Source organism: Sander lucioperca, chromosome 10, assembly GCF_008315115.2.
Source record: "Sander lucioperca isolate FBNREF2018 chromosome 10, SLUC_FBN_1.2, whole genome shotgun sequence".
Taxonomy (NCBI): domain Eukaryota; kingdom Metazoa; phylum Chordata; class Actinopteri; order Perciformes; family Percidae; genus Sander; species Sander lucioperca.
Genome location: NC_050182.1, coordinates 26,386,749 through 26,409,084, shown reverse-complemented (window position 1 = coordinate 26,409,084; position 22,336 = coordinate 26,386,749). Strand labels below are relative to the sequence as shown.

The 22,336-nt window shown below is 39.2% G+C and overlaps 2 protein-coding genes across 7 annotated transcripts; both read left to right on the top strand.

Annotated features, from left to right (window-relative positions):
• The first annotated feature begins 2,699 nt into the window (after positions 1-2,699).
• Positions 2,700-7,819, top strand: LOC116049526 (extracellular matrix protein 1-like). 3 transcript variants are annotated; one of them, XM_036005930.1, is made up of 10 exons: positions 2,700-2,969; positions 3,699-3,755; positions 4,174-4,239; positions 4,455-4,490; positions 4,596-4,876; positions 5,637-5,842; positions 6,277-6,508; positions 6,606-6,805; positions 7,072-7,162; positions 7,307-7,819. In XM_036005930.1, exons 1-10 carry the CDS (start codon positions 2,900-2,902, stop codon positions 7,472-7,474), a joined length of 1,407 nt encoding a protein of 468 aa, XP_035861823.1. In that variant the 5' UTR covers positions 2,700-2,899; the 3' UTR covers positions 7,475-7,819. The 3 variants fall into 3 exon arrangements, with proteins under 3 accessions (XP_035861823.1, XP_031155126.1, XP_031155127.1); XM_031299266.2 differs by having other exon boundaries at positions 6,244-6,508; XM_031299267.2 differs by lacking the exons at positions 4,174-4,239; positions 4,455-4,490 and having other exon boundaries at positions 6,244-6,508.
• Positions 7,820-8,762: 943 nt separating this feature from the next.
• Positions 8,763-22,278, top strand: LOC116049525 (phosphatidylinositol 4-phosphate 5-kinase type-1 alpha-like). 4 transcript variants are annotated; one of them, XM_036005928.1, is made up of 17 exons: positions 8,763-8,937; positions 10,818-10,853; positions 12,437-12,471; positions 13,506-13,598; positions 13,781-13,911; positions 14,069-14,186; positions 14,745-14,897; positions 15,075-15,374; positions 16,241-16,470; positions 16,598-16,681; positions 16,810-16,858; positions 17,224-17,308; positions 17,459-17,629; positions 17,753-17,885; positions 17,983-18,045; positions 18,148-18,247; positions 19,113-22,278. In XM_036005928.1, the coding sequence occupies exons 1-17, from the start codon at positions 8,892-8,894 to the stop codon at positions 19,113-19,115; spliced, it is 1,830 nt and encodes a 609-aa protein (XP_035861821.1). In that variant the 5' UTR covers positions 8,763-8,891; the 3' UTR covers positions 19,116-22,278. The 4 variants fall into 4 exon arrangements, with proteins under 4 accessions (XP_035861821.1, XP_031155124.1, XP_035861822.1 ...); XM_031299264.2 differs by having other exon boundaries at positions 8,764-8,937; positions 17,983-18,036; XM_036005929.1 differs by lacking the exon at positions 10,818-10,853 and having other exon boundaries at positions 8,765-8,937.
• Positions 22,279-22,336: the final 58 nt, after the last annotated feature.

Genomic DNA, 22,336 nt, shown 5'->3' with positions numbered 1-22,336 from the left:
CATGTGGTAACTTTATTTGTCTTTTGTAAACTATGTAATACAAACAGTTGAGTAAGACTGAGACATGCAAGAAAAAAAGATCCTGTTATGTTATGATAAGACAAATCCTGAACTCAACAAAAACTGTTTATTCATAGCAGACATAGCTGTAAAGTGATAAACATGATATATCATTCTCAGTAGCATATTGGAGAACATCAAGGCATAGTCCCTGCACCATACTGTAGAGCTGGTGCTGCAACATTCAACAAAAAGAAAATATGAATCATTGTGGGTGACCATTTAGCAGTGGAAAGTTGTTATCAGGTCGTCATAGACAAAAACTGTTGCTAACCAAGTTAGGAGGAAGCAAACTAAAAGACTGAGTCAATTGAGTGTGGTAAATAGGACAATTTTCCTAAAAAAAGATGCATAGATGTTTTGTCAAATGTACCTCCAGTCATGCTAGAAAGCTAGTTCTAGTTCTGTTTCTATCTCCTTCTCTGTGTGTGTGTTTGCTGAAAAGCAACTTTCTACATGCAGTGATTTTTGCTTTCATATTTCAATCTGGTTTGGAAAGACATCAGGTAAACAATTCCAGATGTGATGTTGTTTCTCTCGTGTTGAATAGAGGACAACCACAAAACAACTTTCTGCACAAAGTTTTTTTCTGTTTCAGTTTATTTAATTACCATTTCCCCACTGGTGGCAGCTAATGAACCCACTAACCCGTTTTAATTTCATCTCCTGTGTTTTCTTCTTTTTTTCTTATGTGCTAAGATACCTTTGCTGTTTTGGACCTGTAACGTTTATAGAGACATTAAATGTTATTGAGCAATTTAAAAAGTGAAAAAAGTAAAGGAAAACAGCTAGAAATTGTCTGTACTGTCAACTCATGCGCATAATAAAAACCTGTTTTCAGCAGCCTTAAAGGAAGCGGAATTTGTTGCATTACTGCAATACTTTCAAGACAAACCACAGATCTCTTTTTCCAGGATGAGTATTTGAAGGAGTGCATTGCAGTCCTGCTGGGTTTGTTTGCCACTATTTGCTCTCTGACCTCTTGGGGGAATTTCTACCCGGGACAAACACTTCTGTACAGTTTCTGGACTCCCATCATTCACCACCACCAACCGAAAACTTTGATCCTGATATTCACTGTTTATGATGAGAAAGAGTTGTGGAGAGCAGCAAAGGCAGTCTAATCCTCCCAGTTTAAGCTGTGGCCTCTAGAGAGCAAACTGTGGGAACTCATTACATTACAGCATACAGCTGCACAGGGAGTTCTTCTCTGGTCTGATTTGGCTATTTTTTATTTATTTATTTTTCTTACAGGAGAACATGGTGGGAGGGATTGTGAAGAGATCACAGTCAGTATTCCAGACTGAAATCTGTGAGGACACAATAACCCTGGACTCAAACTCAGCCTGAGATAACAAGGGATTTAAGGTCTTTAGTATCTATCTCTCGACAAAAAAACGATAACTCACAAACACAGTGGCTGACATTGACCGAATTCAAGGTAACAAACAGCATTATCTTGATGCTTTTATTTGTTGTAAAATATTTTAAATCATAGGGTTGTGCATTATGTCATTTGTGCAATACGTAGGCTATTGGGATTGTGCAATACGGTAGTTGTGCAATACGTAGGCTATTTGGGTGTCATTTTGTGCAATACGTACAGGGTCGTTCAATTAGAAACTGCCCATGAAAGGAGGAGTTACTATGCTTGATATATAGGTACCTGTCTAATGTATATGAAAGCATGTTTTGTGCTGCATGAGAGTATGTGTTGAGAGATGCTTATTTTCTGTATTTTGTGTTGTCCTTGTAAAGCTGCGGAACGGACAGAGTCCAAAACAAATTTCCCTTTGGGGACAATAAAGTATATCTTATCTTATCTTATCTTATATCCATATTAATTTTGTCAAATCTTTTTTCAGTGTTTAACTAAAAATTAAGTATATCAAAATATATATGTTGTCAAGTATTTCTAGGACCACTCCACTGATTTTGTTAAAAATGTGTTTAAATTTTGTGTTACAAACATGGGGTGTTTGACATTTTTAAAGACATGAGCAGGGAGGGTCTCATGAAACCCACTAATGTTTTGCATTATGGGAAATGTAGGATCCTGTCTTTTCTTGACCTATATATCAGGATATATCAGACTCAGGCTTTGATGAGAAATATATATATTTTTTTAAATCTAACTTTACAGTCCACCATCCTCATGGAAGTGCAAAATAACTGGAGTAATCCCTTTAAGGTCACACTGTGACAGAGTTTGGTAAAACTGTAATCAATTATGTATTTAGATACAGGGACTGTGGATCCACATCCTTATGCAAAGGCATTAAAGCCAAGTAAACATCTGATTCACAGTAAATGGTAGCTGTTTCATTAGTTGGATCTTTGGCAGCATAAAATAGAACATTTTTGTTAAAGGGGAATTCCACCAAAATTAGATTGTTTATAGACATTGTTTATAGACATGGGCTCCACGGCAGAGAAATGAGTGACGAGTTAATTGTTTAACAGCCAGTCTGAATAATAAAAAAAAAAGAATGAAGAACTGATGTTTACACGAACTCAGGCTCAGTGCCCTTTAACTAAAAAAGTGTTCATCATTTCCCATATCAGCAGGATTTGAACAGATCACCTATGAGTCATGTTGAAAAAACTTCCTTCCCTCCCTCTTTTCCTCACTCCGCCTCACACCCCTGAAATCACACAACAACCATAAAAACGGTTTGTGCCCCGGTCCACAGACAGCCTCTGTTGGACCAATTAACGGACCTGTCTGTGCACTGCCCCGCCGAGGGTGCTTTCTTGGCCTCTGCTCGTGTTTGGACAGTCAGCCGCAGCAGCGGGACAAAAGTTGAATCAGGACAGGCACTAGGCTACCAAGTGTGCAATGGGGTCGTCTGGGGCTCTAGTCTGCTCCGCCGCATTTGTCTTGGTTTTACTTAGCTCAGCATCCAATGGTTGGTATTTTCCCACTTCTTTTTGTTGTTGAAATTGTTGTTTGCTTCTGGGCAGACTCCATTTTGGTTCGTCTGAGCTGCTGTAAGTGCGTTTATTTTGCCTGTAGACCTACCGACATTCCTGTAGCAAACTGATTTTAGGTCTTTTTATATCCTACATGTCTGTTTTGACGTCTCCAGTTGTGGGATGTAGCTAAGTACAATTACTTATTACCTAAGTATAACTTTCAGTTAATTATGCTTAACTTGAATATTTGTCTTTTACTTCACTACATTTCAAAGGCAAATATTTATTGCTACATTTATTTCATAGTTATATCTTCTTTGCAGATTAAGATTTTGCATGAGGTAATAGAATATGATGCACTGTTATAGATTAAACTAACAATATGTAGCCTACATGTTACAAAATTAGCTCCACCCCAAGCAGCAACATGTACATATGTAATATAATATATAGGCTTCATTTATGTTTTATTTATTTGATGCAACACTGACAGTATAAATACTTCCTTTTAATACTGTCAGTACATTTTCTGATAATACATCCTAACTTTACATTTTAAATGCAGGAATTTTACTTAACAGAGTATTTTTACTGCTCCTATGACTTAAGCAAAGGAATATTTCTTCCACCACTGGCTGTCTCTTAGTATAATTTGTGGATGAAGAGTTACATAACTTTGTCTGGCTTTCTGCCTTTCTATCTTTGTGTGTACAATGTTCCAGATGAGCACAACTGGGAGCAGCGTGAAATCACCTTTGACATTGACAAAATCGTGCAAGGTGCGTTTGTTCACATACTATTGCAGTATCTCTGCAAGGACCAATTAGAATCTCAGATGTTCAGAGTGGCATTTGGCCAGCTCTCTCTACTTTAAGAGGCTATTTTAAGGGTTAGGAGATGGAGGTTTGAGGAGTACTCCACTAATTGTATGCATGAAGTTCAGTTTGCATGTCACTACTTAACATTTGAAAATGGCTATGTAATGTCTTTGTGGCTCTGGAGTGACTTCGCTAGTAAATCGCTAGAAAGCCACTTTAAGTTTATGTTAGAATAAGATTTTAGGTTATGCATGACTATAGTTTATGTACAGTGGGTCATGTTCAAGTATAGAACATATTAAATGTAAGTATTTCTGTCTCTGTGTAGAATATCCTTTTTTTGTAAATCATTGTTTTAAAAAAAATCCATGTCTTTCAGAAATGCAAGAACCAGATTACTTGTTCCAGAAAGAGGCGGACTTGACGGATCTCATCGATCCCAAGGGTATACTGTTTGTCTTTACTATTATGACCTTGTTTTCACATAAAGACATAACAAAAGTAAAAATAAACATTTTTCACTTTGGCTACTCAGATTTGTCTGCCTAACTTGCTTTAGTCTGGCCAGTAATGAATCATACATCCATACGTGTCCTTAGCATTTATATAAATAAAACATGTGAAAAGTACTGCTTAATAATACAGCCTGTATTCTGTTAGGGGCTTCCAGACCAGGAGTCTTGACACCTAGAGGAAGTTTGTATCTATTTTCCTCTCTTTCTTTTGAATTTTAATTTACTCTACTGTAAAACTGCTATAAAAGTATCAAATCACAGTATGATTCCTGTCTTTTCCTCTAAGGTCGACCAAGTTTTAGGCCCGGTTCCTTTAGTGGTCCTCCTAGCCTGAACTATCCTGTTCAGTTCCCCCTTGGCCGACCAACTGCCGACAATCTCCAAGCCATCTGTCTCCATGGAGACCATCGCCCCCGCTACCCAGGATCTTATTTTCCTTCCTCTGGTTTTGGCCAGCTGGTACGACGAGCCAATGCTGTTAATATGGCGGAGTCCTGGTTTAGCATGTGCTGCAAAGGGAACCAGACTTGGGACAGGGAAGTGACTCTGTGTTGCGCCACACAGGCGGTAAGTTTCACAACCACTCCTATAGCTGATTCAGCAATGTTTTATCCTATATAAAATTATGATATGACATCCTGCATATTCTTGCTTAAATTCTTTTCATTAGTCTCAACATAGTACTACAACAACAAGTACTTTCTCAAGACGCATGATGAAGAACATAATGAGATTATGCACTGTGGAGATCAAACAATTATGATTTCATGATAAAAACCAAGAAACAATCAATAACTCATGTGGAGGAAGGCTTTCATAGACATCATCTTAAAAGCGTAATATTCATATTAACTCATATCAACTCAAATCAATTCATTTCCTGAAGCTGTAATGTTCAGGCCTATCTGTCTTTTCTGTTACCCTGGACATAAAAGGGGCATGAAAACATTCTTCACATTGCTGAGTTGATGGTACTTGCATTTTTGAGACAAAGTTGAAGGCCCTGGGCGCTTCCAGTTGATAAGCACATTATATGCAGCCCAGCTTGACATAACAGACAGGCCTTGGCATGAGCACCAGTGGATCTGTCTGAAGGCAAGCAACAAAGCTGTCTCAAAATCTTCAGTGAATAAAGCACATCTTAATCTTATCCACTTCCTCTGATGTTTGCTTTTTTAGTTTTGGTTAAGTGTGTCTTAAGATACTGTACATAGTTTTGGGTGGCCTATTCATACAACCTCAGGCATGCAAACTTCATTTCAGTATTATTAAAGGATTGAATGCATAAACCCTGACTATCTGCGATATTGTTCTGTGCCAACTACAGTGGGAGCTGTCAGTCCAATCCTTCTGTGAGGAGGACTCGTCAGTAAAGGATCGTCTTTATTACTGCTGCAGACTGCGGGACATGGACAGGCTGAACTGCTTCCACAACGATGCTCCAAACCCAAACTATGAAGCAACAGAGGAGCTGCCGGTGCCGCCGCTTTCCTCTACCACCAACTTCAACTTCGATTCCAACACTTGCCAGAGGTATGCAATAAAATTGCAAAAATGAGCACCAATAAAAATGTTGATATTGACAATCAAGTCTTAGTTAAGTAGCATGACAAAGTTCATCACTGAAGTTCAAGACTAATGATATGGGTTCTACATATCTCAAAAAATAGTTTAGGCATCTAATAAGTTGAACACCTGATAATGCCTTAAAATGTATTGCAATATTCTAAATTTTATTATGGTCAAAAGATCCCATGAAAGGACAAACATTTGGACACAACTTTGTCAAAAACTATTAAAAACCTGTAAATGAGACACACTGTTGCAATGGGTGACAATTTCCTTTATTACGATGAACATTGACACTGTAGTTTCTTTTGAGTCAATCCCACATACATTGTCCTGATGCTGTAAATATGCCTCATACTTTACAGGACAGTACATCTGTACAGTGCCAGAGCGATTAGAAGAAAGGAGAAGAAAATTAACATCCACTTTCCTCCTGGACGACCCACCGCTGACGTCATTGAATCACTGTGTCGCAACCAGAAGTTACGCCCCATCTATAAAGCCAATTGCTTGTCAGGTGAAGGGTACCAATGGGTGGTTCGTCAGGCAAAAGCCATTAATCGTATAGAGAAGGGATTCAAACAGTGCTGCAAAAAGAAGCAGGATGTGCTCAACTGTGCTGATCTGAAGGTAAAGCAAGACCTGCTAAAAACCTACAAACATAAATATTTTGCATTATTTAGTAATTTTTCTTCCTTCTCGTGTCCTTTCTCCTTTTGTATTTTAGTGGCGTGATGAACTTAACAAGTATTGCGTGGGCGAGAACAGTGGCAATTTGCATTCCCTCTGTTGTTCCGGTGAATTGGCAAATGAGCGATACAGCTGTTTCCAAGACATTTCTCCCGACCCATATTATAATAGGACCTCTGTCGCTGAAGAGCTCTCACTTAACAAACTCTGTGACTATCACAAGATCATCAAAAACAAGTAAGACCAAACTTCCTACATCTGGCCTTGGATTAGTTTTTGTGTCTGTCTTCTTCATTTCCTTCCTCTTTCATCTTTTTTTTTTGCCATTTGTACGGTTTCTCTTTTTTGATCTGTTTCTTTTGATGCTTTTTGTCATTTCTTCTGTCACAGAAAATTAATGAATATCAAGTAGCCTAATATGCTGAAATATCTCTTATCTTGAAACACCACATCTGTTCACGGTGTAAAGTTAGCAACATAGTAATGATGCCACTGTGCTTTAGGTTTCCTGTTGGTTTTCCTCTCAAGAGCTTTATAGGCCAATGCTGCCATCGCCCGTTTGACATCGACGTGACTATTTGTTTTGAGCAGAGTGTGAGTTGAAAAAAGAATTATGTACATAACTTAGCAGGACAAATCAGAAGACAAAGTTTGGGCTAGTAAAAATTGAAATGAAACCCCCCCAAAAAAATCTAATGTTATTTCTTATTTTGTGTCATCTTGTTTTCATGAAATCAGCTTGACCAAATGTCAGAGACATGTTCATCAAGGAAGGCCTCTCCTCCAGCTGTCCGTCGCTGTTGCCGCATGTCTTCACCTCAACAGTGTATCTCCAAAATTCTCATGGATGCCATCACCAAAGCAACCGTCTTTAGCCAGAAGAAGAAAAGGTGCCCTCTTGCCTAAACACTTAAGACCTTTTGTTGCTGACCCTACTGGCACTAGGCCATTCAGGGAACTGGCAGCAGAGGTGAACAGGAAATGTCAACGTCTGTAAGAAAATGTGGAAATTCTATCTTCTACCATCTTCTGCCAGTCTTATTTGCATTTTTTAAAACTGAGCTCACGTGAGATGCATTTTTCACTGTCACTGTACCACTATTTGTTATAGGCTGCTTTTTACATATTTGATTATGAATGCATTATATTGATTTATTTGGAGCTGCAAGATCAGTTACCTTCTTTTTAAATGGTTTTGTGGTTAAGATCATATCTACAACAGTTGTAATAAAAACGTTTTTAGATGTAGGCCTACCTTTCGTGTGGTTTACTGTCTTCTTAGATGCAAGGCCTATGTTGTTAGTTTAACCATGGTATGCCTGGTACAATGAGTTGACATTTAAATGTCTGTTAAGTCACTTATCTATCAGTGAAGGAAGAAACATAATAGTGATTGAGCCTGTGGTGAACGGATGAGAATATTAATCTATTTGCAGTATTTTGAACTTGCTGTCTGGCATGACATCTCCTGGAAAAAATCCTGTATTACAGTTTTTCTCCATTGTATACACACAACAAATGGAAGTATGCACACAATTCAGAAAACTTGAAACTTATGTGTCAACAAGACTGCAGACCACAGAAATAGAATGAGATTATTTATGGTTCTTTTATTATTTATTAATATTTATCTATTTATATTTATATTGCTCCTGCTGCTGCTAAACTCTCAGCACAATTCTATGTTTTCACTCAAATAGAAATTGTAATTGCCACTTTAACTTTGCAACACATGGTTTTTAATCAGATTTCTAGGGAGCCACTAGAACTGACTGGCTAGACTTGCCAAACCTTGCATATTTAACAATTTCATCTGCTAATCAATGGGTGTTACAAAACCCTATAGGTCTGGCAATGTGAGACTTCAAAACCCCTATCAAATGAATTAAGCTAGTTTAGTTCACTGTTTACTGTCATGTCACAACTAACACATAACACAATCCAACATAGGACAACGGCATGCAAAGAATAGTGATATAAAGATACAAACTATACATAACTTAACATTATGGATTAAACTGAAGCATAACAGGAAACTGGAAATCATAGTGCAGCTCGTTAGGTAAGATTATTAACAAAATAACTAAAATATATTACATTGTAAATAATGTATTCAAAGATATTGTGGGAAAAAAGATTACCTGTTTTATATTATTCTACACTTTTAAACTTAATGAAAAAAGGGGTGATACTGTAGTATTACAGTCAAACTGAAACTGAAACTGTTCCACTTCAGTCCACTGGGGGCGCTGTGGTGCTGCTGCGACACGAGCATCAGAACTCAACTGTCGATGCTGTCTGTGATGAGAACAGTCAAATCGTAATGGCGACTGCTGGAACAGCAGACTCGGGATCAACAGCCCCGACAGGTATCTCATAGATAAACCTTCCTCCTTTGTTGCCTTAAAACAAACAAACAGAAGTGTGTATCATTTTGTAGCAACGATAATAGTGTGACTCGGTGACTGGCTTTCTCACGTCCCGGTTAGCAAGTTAGCTAGTTAGCATCGAGGCTTTCAACCTAACAAATGAACCAATAATTGGCTAGTATGTTTAGCTGCCTTGTTGATAAACCGTAGTTGGTGTTGTTGCTAATCACACGAAGCTTTAGTTATTAGACCGCCAATATTTAGCGCTATCGAATTATCTATTGGGATTAATAACATCAATAAATAACGCTAATTCCCGGGACCACGTTGGCTCAAGTGGTGTGTTTTGTTATTAACTTAAGCCACGGTGCTTATATGTTAATGAGTTATCTAGGCGCAGTAGGATGAATATGAGGTTTAATAAATACCGGTTTATTGTTTAGTAAATATATTGGACGCGCTAAGTGGCTGCTGTTCCAAATGGGTCTGTCCATCTAGCTATAGGAAACTACCCTGGTATCCCCCAGCCCTCCTCGCTTGTTACACCCCTCCTTTTCCTCTGTCTGTCCAGGTTTGTGGTAAAGCTGCTAGCAAATCCATTTTCCATTTGCTACTTGCAACAGTAACCCCATCACTTAGCGTTGCTTTCCAAAGTTTCACAGTTGAGGTGATGTAATTATCAAAACAAATATTGAACTTATTGATTTCCTACATTCTTTTCACCAATGATACATGCTTGTCATGCTTATTTAGGGATTAAGGAACAGGCTTAATTTATTCTGCTGTCCCTATTGAGCTGATGAAAGGTTTGTCTCTCTAATTTCAGATCTATGGATGGTGGTTTTCAGTGCCCACACACATACAGATGGGTGGTGGGCAGTTCAAGTGCTTTCAGGGGTGTCTTATTTTCTAGACAGGACAGATGATGGAGAGGTTACATCTAGCTAATCCATTTAGTTGTGTCACTGATTAGCTTCCTTGTGTATAGAGTAGTTGTTCTTCCCTCGGTAACCACCCAGACTGAATCAGTGAATAAAAATAGTGGCTTCAAAGCACTCTTGTAGCTCTGTCAAATACACACAGTCAGTTGAGTGACAGTAACATAATGTGGTATCCGGTATATTAGCCCTTATTTGCCTTGTTTCCTAAAGGGTCCAAGAACCAGTTTATTTATGGGGTCTTCATAGGCAGAGAATTATGTCAGGAGAGTGTGCATGTCCCATATTAGTTCCTTGTGTATGCTGCAGGCTACATGTGAACAAGGCTAGCAGGGAGTTGTTTAGTATACAGAGAGGAACAGATGGTTTGCCTATTGTTGTAAGGGCTGTCACTGACGAGCTTAAGTCATTCCTAATTGGGTTGAGTTGGGTAATTCCTACCCTGAATCTGCTGCACTGTGTGTGTTATAATCTATTTCTACATTGACTCTTCAGAAAAATTGCAATGTGATGAAATGAGGACTGCAGTTGATGATTAATGTTATTATCGTTTAATCTGCTAATTTTATTTCCTTGATTAATCAATGAACTGTTTTGTCTATAACATAGCAGGCAATTATAATGCATGGCCATTGTCTTGTTTTGTCCTACTATCAGTCCAAACCCAAAGATATTGTTACTATCAGATATGATAAAAGAAAAGCAACACATTCTCAAATTTAATTAGGAACTAGAAAATGTTTGGTATTTTTGCTTTAAAATGACTTAAAGGATATGTCTATTATCAAAATAGTTGCGGATTAATTTTCTAATTTAATTGATTAATTATTTCAGCTCTGCATGAAACACATTGTATTGTACTTATACACAGTTAGTAAATGTGTTCAGTGTTGCTCATTTACTAGGCTAAGCCGTTCAGGCTGACAATGTCCTACTCCCCAGATATTAGGACTCGGTTCTGGAAAGCATTTCAGCGAGGTACGCGCATGGGTGTGCGTGAGTGTTTCTGTGTGCATGAGCAGAAACTGCATGAGTAGTGATGATGGCATAGTGTGTTGTTTTACATAATAAGAGGGAATGTAGGCAGAATGATGCTTATTGTTTCCCGGAGGATTGCCATGTGTCCCTGTTAACTGAGAAGAGATGCATGCCATTCAGTGAGTCTGCCTTATTATTAACACTCCCACCTTTCTTGGGTTGAAGTGTCTGGATTGGATCTGCTGAGCATGGATGAATTTTCACACACAGGATTGTTACTACAGTTGTATAATCTTCCCAACATCCTTTTGTATATATTGACCTGTGGCACTGCAGCATTGAAGTAACCTACATGTTGCCAATGGTTACAGGCTAGCAGTGCTTGCATAGTGGGCGAGATAGTAGGTTTAAACAGCAAGTTTATGTAAGGCCATAGGAAATCAGGTTTAGTATTTGTATTTATTTCAACTGTGTGCCTTTCTATTTTCTTTCTGGTTGTTATTATGCTTACCCAAGAGGATAGATCATGTGTCGTGGTCATGTATTACAATTTCACTTCTTATCTTTGATTATCCAGCCAGTAAATTTGACACACACCCAGGGGTCTTTGCTTGGTGATGGCTTGAATTGTAATTTTTTAAATTTTTATTTCCTACAAGATACTACTTCTATGCTGATCAGTTGAGTTTGCTGAATGGCTTAATTTAACAAACATTAGCATATTGGAGTTAATCAAATGTATAAATTCAGTTACTGTGAGACACAAAGTAGGCTGTTACAGAAAGAGCTAGAAATTGTAGTTTTGTGGAGGAGGTCCGTAGACACACATCTTAAGGGACCAGATAAATCTGGAGCAGCCAGCTCAGGGGAGAAGTAGTTCTAGTACACACAGAGCTGGTGTATCGAGGGCAAGAGTTAGTTTCTGTGGCCATATTTAGTTCTGGGCTCATCATTGGCCTCATAGTCATCAGCCAGTGCTGGAAATAGCCCTGCTAATTAACTAGCAGAGGGTTTTTTAAACAGTCATTAACAAATTATTCCACGTTAAAGCTGCCAACTTTGCCACAAGTTTTTTAAAAATGTTTTCAAGCATCAACTTCACGCTGACTGCATGGGTTGACATTTACATGGGTTTCATTAAGTTGTGTCTGAACAAGGGAACTAGTGGCTCCTTAAAAAGGCTGTACTTAATATTCAGAACATGAATATAGCAGTAAACAAATATTTTCTATGTAAAGATATAGTGGAGTAATGGCATCCTGAGCAGAGAATGAAGTCACACTCCCTCTGTGTGTGTTGTAAACTGAGCTTTTCTGTTCTTTGTTTTGATAGCCGGTCTGGCTATGCATATTAGTGTGTGTGAGAGCCTTGTGTGTCGGTATCTGATCCCGATGGCCGTGACAAAGCGTCGGTATTTGACGTGTTGGGGAACGGTCTGTGAGAGCCATGTGGAGGCAATCCCAAATCACTTCTTTCCTGAATATTGAGCACAGCTGCTTTTCAGGCTTTAGTGTTATAAGTTCTCAAGAGTCAGTGTCATTCTCACATTGTAAATTCCAATTTAACTTGTTTTCTGTCTTTAGGGACCAGTGGCATCCGAAAAATGGCCCCTTCAGAGGTAAGGACGTCAGAAATTGTATTACTAAATTTACAGAATACCTCTGTATTATGTAGAGTCCCAAGTAAAGTAAATGTTGATACAGTCAACAGGGAAGAATAACAGGTTTAGAGAGTTCAAGCATCATCATCAGCGTGAGACGTAAGAGACAGTCCTGTTTGTTACACAGGTGATAACAGGTGATTAAATGGATTAAAAAACATCTGGACTCTTTCTTGTATTGTTGGAGAGTTTGTGTATATTGTATAAATATATTGTATATTGTAGCGATGTGAATCTTCATTGGTGTCACCATTCTATTTTGATTATCCTGTCAACGATTCAAAAACGATTTGATATCACGATGCATCGCAATGCATCTCGTCAATATTAATATATATTGCTACAAATGGTTTTCATCAACAAATTCAAGCAGTCAGATATACATGAACTCCCCTTTTTATTGTATCTGCTCTTAAAAAAGACACTTCCTGAATATAGTGGAATTTGAACACAACAGACAAAAACAACCCAAAAACAAAAAAAGCAGCGACCGGTATAAATTAACAAGTAACATCAGTAGGCAATAATCGATTATGGTCTGTCACCGCATCGATTCAGAATCGCTCAGGTCCGCATCGCGATGCATCGATGCCAGATTCATTTCAACACCCCTAGAATATTGTTGGAAAATCTAAATGATAGGAATTTGTTAAATAATATTGAGCAAAAAAAGAAACCGATTACAAACTAACATACATTTATTTGGTACTTATTTAATTGCAGTTACTTACTAAAGTGAACATAAAGTAGACACAGATCACACGTGGGTAAAACCAGACCAGCTGACAAGCCTGTCACTCCCTTCTTCCTCCACACAAATTGACCCTCGCTGAAAGTTTAGCAACTTGCCAGGATAAGGTTGTCATGTGAAGATGTTTACCCAGTGTGGCCTAAAGCCTACATACAGCTAGCTCTTAGTCTTCTGTGTTCAGAAGCACAAACACACTCACCAGACCATATTTAAATGTTTTTCTCTCTGCCCCTCTCCTCAGATGCCTGGCTCTTCAGGCACAACTCAGAGTATGAAGAAGACCATCGGACACCGGGGCGTTGAGACCACCACAGGAGAGACCACCTATAAAAAGGTTAGAACAGGGTGGGGGTCAGTGACACCAGTGGTTTTGCTGTTGGTGTTTATATTCTAAAATTAGTTTGGAAATTCAGCTTACTAGACATCAAATAAATAGTCAGTGACACAGCAGAAGTCACAGGGATAAAATCTTGTTTGGTCCAGCACTTACTATTTTTTCCTCTCTGAACCCTCTAGACCACATCATCTGCCCTAAAAGGTGCCATCCAGTTGGGCATCACTCACACAGTTGGCAGCTTAAGCCAAAAGGCGGAGAGGGATGTTCTCATGCAGGACTTTGTGGTGGTCGAAAGCATCTTCTTCCCCAGGTTGATAACAGCAGAAGTTGTAATTGAAAAAACATTGTGAATTTGTGGTTTCTGATTTCATGTAGTTTAATTGCCTCTCTCTCTCTCTCTCTCTCTCTCTCTCTCTCTCTCTCTCTCTCTCTCTCTCTCTCTCTCTCTCTCTCATATGTGTTTTCAGTGAAGGCAGTAACCTGACTCCTGCTCACCACTACAGTGACTTTCGCTTTAAGACCTACGCTCCTATTGCCTTTCGTTACTTCAGAGAACTCTTTGGCATTCGACCTGATGACTACCTGGTCAGTACTTACACCAAACACCCACTGCCGTGTTTACAAGAACTGCTCTTCTTTTGGCTTTAGTCACTGTTCCTATCTTTTCTTTTGTAGAATGGTTTAGTTCAGTGGTTTTAACCACTATACTATGCAAATCAATTGTAAGGCTTTCCAGTTTTGGCTATCCAATGAGAGATCATTTTTGCAAGACAGATTTTTGACCATGTAGCTCCTGTAGTTTTTATTTCTAAAAACAGTTTTCTGTCTGCAATACTTTGTCGAGTTTGCAAGTGCCTCAGCAGCTTGGAAGGTTTAAGGCTTCCCTTCACCAACACATGGCCACAAATTGTTGACACTGTGGTTGTGGATATTTGCCATCACAGGTCTGGATGAAGCCTTAATCCAAGTATTTTTTGTCATATGTCTTGCTTTTGGGTTTTTCTCCCTCTTGATTCTTTCTCTGCTGGCTGTTTTTTTATATCAGCACTTGGAATTTCACACTCACAGAGAAACTGCTCCATATGCCAACATGTTTGCTTTGTTTCAATTAGATACTAATACAGACTCCTCTTACTCTTGAAGTATTCTCTGTGTAACGAGCCACTGATCGAGCTGTCTAACCCCGGAGCGAGCGGATCCCTCTTCTATGTCTCCAGTGACGACGAGTTCATCATCAAGACTGTTCAACACAAAGAGGCAGAGTTCCTCCAGAAACTACTGCCTGGATACTTCATGGTGAGCCTGACGAATGAGTATGACAGAAAGTGGGATTGTGTTCAATATGAGTGATTATTATTGCAGTATTTATAATTATCATGAGAGTAGGTGGCTTAAATGAGTGGGAGCTCTAATAATTCCCTTCTACTTTAAGTGTGTCACATATCTGTTTTCCATATTCCTCCTCCCTTCCAGAACATAAACCAAAACAAGCGCACCTTGTTACCCAAGTTCTACGGGCTGTATTGCGTGCAGGCAGGTGGCAAGAATATCCGTATTGTAGTGATGAACAATCTTCTGCCTCGGATCATCCCCATGCACCTCAAATATGACCTGAAGGGCTCCACCTATAAGAGGCGAGCTTCCCCTAAGGAAAGAGAAAAGGCCGTTCCCATTCACAAAGACCTAGACTTTATCCAGGACTTGCCTGACGGTCTGCTTCTTGAAGCGGACAACTACAACGCCCTGTGCAAGACCATTCAGAGGGACTGCTTGGTGAGTCACAGAGATACATGTTTTTCATTTTTATTCAAGCCTCTCAGCCCACATGGGATTACAGGACACATTTGTGTGCATTTTTTTTTAGGTCACAATAAAAAAAATGGAATTGGAAATGGAAAAATGGGATTTATCATGTCACACAGGATATTATGTTGTGTATAACGTTGGTTTATCAGAACCTGGTAAAGCCAAACAACTTGTATAACAGAGGCTATGTATAATGTATTGATGTGGGAGCTCTAACAATTCCCTTCTACTTTAACCCTTGTGTTGACTACGGGTCAAATTGACCGGTTTTCAATTTTTAATTTAAAAAATTTTAAAAATATGGGACGTAGAAATAAGCGCTGAAAATGTGTAGAAGAAAAATTTAACAATTTAAAACGTTGGAAAAAGCAAAAACAAATTGTGAAAAAAGGCGTCAAAAACGTCGGGAAAAAAAGTGTTTGTTTTTTCAGGGTTGACAGGAATTAAGTGTGTCACATAAGTGTGTCGAAATATCTCATTCCATTAGAGGCTAATCTGTCTTTGTGGTCACTGTTCCTTTGTTTTTCCACAGTCCACCTAAATTTAAGAGACAGTGGTATAAATCAACTTTTCACCACTCATTTATTATGGTATCATAGTATCTAACTTTATTTTAGAAAATATAATCAAACTTTTGAAAAACATTTCATTATTATTATGTTCCTTTTAATCAAAACACATGTTTTAGGAATTAATGTTTAAGTATTACTGTTCATTTTTTTTATTTATTTTTTTTACTTTTGGTGGTATCGGACTACTAGATTTTTGGTATCGTGACATCCCTAGCCTATAGTCTTGTCAACTTATTTATTATATTTCTATGTTTTATGTAGCTCTTGCAGAGTTTCAAGATCATGGATTACAGTCTGTTGATGGGCATCCACAACATGGACCAGGCCAATCGAGAGCGTAGCGGGGGCAACCTGGGTGACAGTGGGGGGTCAGAAGGAGCAGTGACCCCAGATCAGCGCCGGCCACAAGCTCAGAAAAGTCTGTACTGTACAGCCATGGAGTCCATTCAAGGCGAGGCTCGAGGGAAGGGAGTTTTGGATTCAGAAGACCAGTGAGTCTTATTGCTTAGCTGACCATAAGCAGACCTGAAACTGAACTAGTGTTTTGTAGTGTAAGTCTGTGACTGTGACATGACAATTGAATGATCTGTTGTTGACCCTGTGGCCTTGTCCTTTCAGCATGGGCGGTATTCCATCTCGTAATACTAAAGGAGAGAGGTTGCTGATCTACATCGGCATCATTGACATTCTCCAGTCCTACAGGTTTGTTCAGGGCAGCCAAATCAGTTCCTCGTATAAACATTCATTCTGAATTCATGAGCAAGCTTCCCACCTTCATAACCCATTTTTATGACTTCCAGTGACTAGTTTTATTATCTCTTATTATTTAGGTTTATTAAGAAGTTGGAGCACTCCTGGAAGGCCCTGGTCCATGATGGGGTAAGAGCCTACACACTACAGTACTATCTATCATTCATGGCTGTATGTTTTAATATACAATGTGGAACTGGAACGGTTAGTCAATTAATCGATTAGTCGATGACGGAAATAAAACCACCATTTTGATAATTGACCAATAACAAAACAAGACCTTTAATGACATTACCTTGGGCTTCAAGAAATGAGACATGTTTCACTAGTTTACTTGATTCATTAAAATAAATGGCAGATTGATTTGATCATTGATAATGAATTGATAATTGTTAGTCAAACAAAAAGTGGTAGGTACTGCTGTTTTGTAGGACACATTTGATTGGATATAGACATACATATCTAATGGCTCTGTTTCTGTTTTACCACTTTAGGACACAGTTTCAGTTCACAGACCCGGATTCTATGCAGATCGTTTCCAACAATTCATGTGCAACACAGTGTTCAAGAAAATTCCACGTAAGTAATGCATTTGTGTGTGTTTTTTAGATGTACTGAACTGAAGTTAATAGCCTGATGCCTGATTTCTATTGACGGCATAGAAATCCCAGGGTTAAAAAGTCTAGTTGTCCGTATTGATCATTGTCGCTTTATGTGCTCCATCTTCAGTAAAGCCATCACCATCTAAGAAGAGTCGTGGTGGTGGTCCAGGAGGTCTGAGGAGGGCGCCCACCCTGGGAGGTCCCACCCCGCTCTCACACGCAGCAGGACAGTCAGCCGTTGACTCCAGACTAGTCTACCACAGCCACTTTAAAAGCACAGATTCAGAGGCAGACAGTGGTAAGAACCTAGATATCAAGCAAAGTGATAAGAACGTTAAGTAGATCTATTGTTGTCATAGCTTTGCTGAGATTGGAGATACTGCTGTTGACATTTGGTTTCTTAATGATACTTTGTTCCCAGGCGTTCAGTTGGGCAGACCAGATCTTGTTCCGAGGACCCCTCCGCTGGGAGAAAACTCTGCTGACTATGAGGCAAACCTGTCCACCTCGTCACTAGGCAGCACAGGAGTCGCCTCCACCTCTCCTCCCCTACGGTAAAGCATCTCCAAGATATCAATGCGTGACCTTCATTCTTCCACCTCAACTTTCACTTTCTTTTTCATTTTCTTTTGCTCTGACTTTTCTCCGTAGGTCTGTAGGGGTAGAAGTTCACAAATCAGCAAACACAGACCATGACCATCACAGGTACAGAAGGCAGTGATAGGTCATACAATTACAACCTCATCAGAAAATTAGATGCATTCTTTTCTCGCTTGTGTTAGTCGTTTCGAATTAACTGCCTTTTCTCTGTTCCAGTTTGGGGGAAGAAGGGGCGGTTGATAATTCAGGCAACCTCTCTGGAAACGAAGAAGTAATTTCACTCTCAGACATAATCCCTGAGACCAACATCTGCTTTGTAAGTCTAACAGATGAAACTATACTAGGGGTGGTATGGTTCACAAAACCCACGGTTTTCGGTTCTGTACAGTTCTTGTTATTTTTTCTTTTAATCTTTAACACTCCAGAAATATACTTCAGCATATGATATATAGCTAAAATTAGCATATTGAATGCATGGTGCACAATGCTTGCACACAGGGGCAGTTCTATCTATTGTTTTATTTCCGCTGTCATCATAGGTAGCATGAAATCCAAAATGTTCCCACACACCAGACTTATACGACGCTGGCGCATCCTCCAACTCCGGGCAGCCTTCCTTATCTCTTCCACTTGACATTTCTTGCTCGCCGCCTCTCAAAATCTGACGAAAAACTGACCTTTGTCGATCAAAAAAAGCAGACAGATTCAGCAACTGTATGGCCTATTTCTCGCTTAAAATGTTTCCAGAAACACGTTTCTGTGAACTATTTTCGTAAAATACGAGATCGTATTCAGAACGAGACGCCATTACAGTCCGTTTTGAAATTCGGGAGCAGCAAGACCCACGTGACGCGTTCGTCCAATCAGCTGCCATGTGTTGCGTTCGTCACGCTCATCCCGCTCGTCGTTTCTGGTAAGTGTTTTAACATAGGTGTCGAAAGTGGGCACTACGGCAGTAAGTGGTTAGTGCACATTAACAGTGTACTGACGAACCGTGCGACACACACACGCTCCGAACCGAGACAAGCAAACCGAACGGTTCGGATGTTTTTTCATGAACCGTACCACCCCTAAACTATACAGCCGTAATTAAAGATTATTTATAGTGTTATTGTTGCAGCAGACAGTTTTAGTTGTACATTACTTGTATTCTTGTATTGACATTAGTTTCATCTTCACAGTAAGAAAACAGACACCTGAAGACTAGGCGTTTCTGGATGAGGCGAAGTGGGCGGAAGTAACAATGAAGAGAGTGAAACACCCATCTACCACGGACCCTCCGTTGCACCTCTGTTGTTTTCTCACACATAGAGATTATACAGGGATCGCTTGATCAAGCAGCGAGGTGCAGTGGAGGTTGTGACGGTGAAGAAAGCAGTGATGGGAAGATCAAGAAGAAGTCGGTGTGCGGTAGGCTTCAACTTTCCCAGCCATCGACATCCCATAGCCCAATTGTCTTTAATACACACCAGGAAAAATTCTTATTTCCCTGAATTGGCAGCTCTGTAGTAGCTCTGGCAGCATTACATTGATAAAACAAAGATTTTCTGTCACGTTCCCAACATGAAGGATGCTTCGATGACTTAATGAACAATAATTAGTTGTATATTGTGAAAGTCCATGCCCCAGTCACCAGTGGATGGTAAAGGCAGTCAAATTATCCGTGAAGAGTCATCTTGTCCACTTTTCGCAGCATGAAGCAATTGTGAGATGGCACAGACAGCATTTCAGCAGGAACACGCACATGAAGGGCATAGCCTGCATTTGTAGGAGTGAATATTTGCCTCTGTGTTCATGCAGAAGTCTAAGTGGTTTCACATTTCCGTGATTCACACTCAAGTGTTGCCGTTTCCCACCCATCCATTTCCCCCTCGGCACTCCTCATGAGCAGGGGCACTCTGAGCTTTCAACGGTCCTTGTTTGAATCAGCACTTGCTGCTGTTGACTCTGCAATCATGTATGCATTTCTTTTTACTGATTGTGGCTGTACAGTATTTGTTTGATGTCAGATTTTGAAACAGCAGAGGGATGGGTTGAACCAGACTTAACACAACAATTTTTGTTTCACGTTTTGTTATTCTGTTGGAAGCCACGGTGGTGCTGCAAAGGTCCAGCTAGATCTTGCCACTGCTGAATGTACTTTGCAATGTTTTTCTTATATAGAATGTGTCTTATTAACATGGCAGACCACATTTGTACAACCCTTACAAACCTCCCACCCTGTTGAAGACCATATGTGCTATAAATGAATACAGAAAAGAAGAGCTGCCGACAGCATTGCTGACCAGTAGATGCTGTTAAATGAAGTAATGTTATTAAGCTAGTAGAATAGTAAAAAATTCCAGCTACTGTCATTCATCTGTCATGTCTGTGCCTTTACATGTTTGTCCCCTCCTTAACGTTTGATGTATAACTGACATTTTCTACAGGTTAGTGTTGTCACACGGAGAAACCTGCCTTATCACTACAGCTAAAGTCATCAGACTGCCATTTGTATGTTTGGACCAACAATCAGGGCTTAAAAGAATTTCAGATTTTAATGCAAACACTAGTACAATCCCTTTTGGTTATGTGTACAAATGTCAAGCGCTTAGTCAGTGGTTCATCAGCTCAGGTAATCCTGTTAACTCTCCCGACATCAGACAGTAAGGATGTCTGTCTCTTAATATTCATTTCTGCTGGTTACAGAAATGACCCCTCGCCCACATCCACCCTTGACCAATATTAATAACCATGCGTATAACTAATATTTGTAATTTTTTTTTACTCAGCTTTTACTCTGCTGTTCATAACAATTATACTTTGTTTTCACAAAATGTTTTTGTGTTGATGTTGTTTAGGGCACTATACAAGCTGAACAAGCTGCAGAGGTGGCTGGCAGAGAGGTTTTTACCCCCGAGAGATATTTCTGATACAGAAATTTGAATCACTACCAAGTGACTGTAGCAACACTCAAGATCATAGGCATCATCTCATTTAAGGAACTACTGTTTGATTTGTAGTCACATTTGGTCTATGCAGCAGAGAGGGAGAAGGGGAAACGTGAGTTGTGAATATAGAAGGAACAAAAACTACGTATGTCCATCACTGCACAATTGAGGATTTAGAGTCTTTTGTAGTATAAGTCAATCGCTGCACCAAAGAAAGGAGTGGGGAGTTCTTGCAAATGTTTAGGATCCAGTACAGTTAACAGGAAAATGAAATCAAGACACTCCTTGATACCTGCATTTACTGATATGTAGGACATGGTAATAACACTGGGTTGACCTGTGTTTAAGGATCTATTATTAAAGTGGATGTTTGTTTGTTTTCCTAAATAATTTCACGTCTGATAAGCTGTATCTGACACATTTTTTTTCTTTATCAAAGAATCTGTTTACTTTGTGGCCCGAGACATTTCAAGATTTAACTCCACATTCCTGTGAAATTCAAGTTAAATTTACTACAGTTGTGGTAGCTCTTAGAACCTGTTATTTACCACCTTTGTGTAGTTGGGGTAATGTACTTGAAATTATTTTTTTCTGATATGCTGAAATGTAAAATATTGATTTCAAACAGATCAGTTTAAAGTTATATTTAGTTGGTTGAGTCAAACAGCTGCCAAAGAAAACACAAATTCTTTCTCATAAGAAAAATCCAGATTATATTTTGTGACAACTGGATTATGATGTTTTATGTCGTAACATTATTTTATTTTTTTTGTTGGGTGGTACTGTGTACTGGATGTAGACCAGCTCTGTCACAGTTGATGTACTACACCATGGCACAAGAGAAACGTCATCCTACGGTGCTTAAAGGGCGGCGCACTCAGTGTAGACACTACAGTATATTTGAAGTAATGCAATATGAACCACAATCTGCCACCTTTCAGCTCTAAGAAGTATATTTATTATTATGATTGATCACTGCAGGCTGAAAAGATGAAAGTTGTATTATGTACCTTTTAGATGATTGTACGTATGCTATATACTGACAAAAGGATGTCTGAAACTTTATAGTGTGTATTCCCTCTGAAGGGGGACAATTTGACAATTTCACTTTTTATATTTCATGTTTAGATTGTGATATGATGGACATGTTCGCTCCATGATGATTCTGGGTTGTTAATCTCCCACGATTTTTCAACATGAATGTTTCACACGGCTTACGAGCCAACATTGCTGGTTGTCCTATGATGCTTCAATTACTATATTTTTACTGTGTATAAAATGTGTATATGTACATAGGAGTCACGGAAATGCCTTCTCATGCAATATCTGCTGCCTGTCTCTCCTGCCATGTTTCTGTTATGTGCTGGTGATGTTTTCATGTCTGATTTTAAAGGATTAAACATATTTTCTAAATCTTGGTTTGGTCCCTTTGTTCATGTGTATTATCCAACTACCTGTGACTAGGTGTTTGTGAA

What these genes read in the sequence shown, in the direction of transcription:
- LOC116049526 (XM_031299266.2), top strand. Translation starts at nt 2,900, where the DNA reads ATGGGGTCGTCTGGGGCTCTAGTCTGCTCCGCCGCATTTGTCTTGGTT. An exon ending in AGTCTTGACACCTAGAGGAA is followed by an intron (nt 4,491 to 4,595) that starts GTTTGTATCTAT and finishes TTTTCCTCTAAG; the next exon opens with GTCGACCAAGTTTTAGGCCC. An exon ending in CTATTTGTTTTGAGCAGAGT is followed by an intron (nt 7,163 to 7,306) that starts GTGAGTTGAAAA and finishes TCATGAAATCAG; the next exon opens with CTTGACCAAATGTCAGAGAC.
- LOC116049525 (XM_036005928.1), top strand. Translation starts at nt 8,892, where the DNA reads ATGGCGACTGCTGGAACAGCAGACTCGGGATCAACAGCCCCGACAG. An exon ending in CTGGAAAGCATTTCAGCGAG is followed by an intron (nt 10,854 to 12,436) that starts GTACGCGCATGG and finishes TTCTGTCTTTAG; the next exon opens with GGACCAGTGGCATCCGAAAA. An exon ending in GACCATCACAGGTACAGAAG is followed by an intron (nt 18,046 to 18,147) that starts GCAGTGATAGGT and finishes TCTCTGTTCCAG; the next exon opens with TTTGGGGGAAGAAGGGGCGG.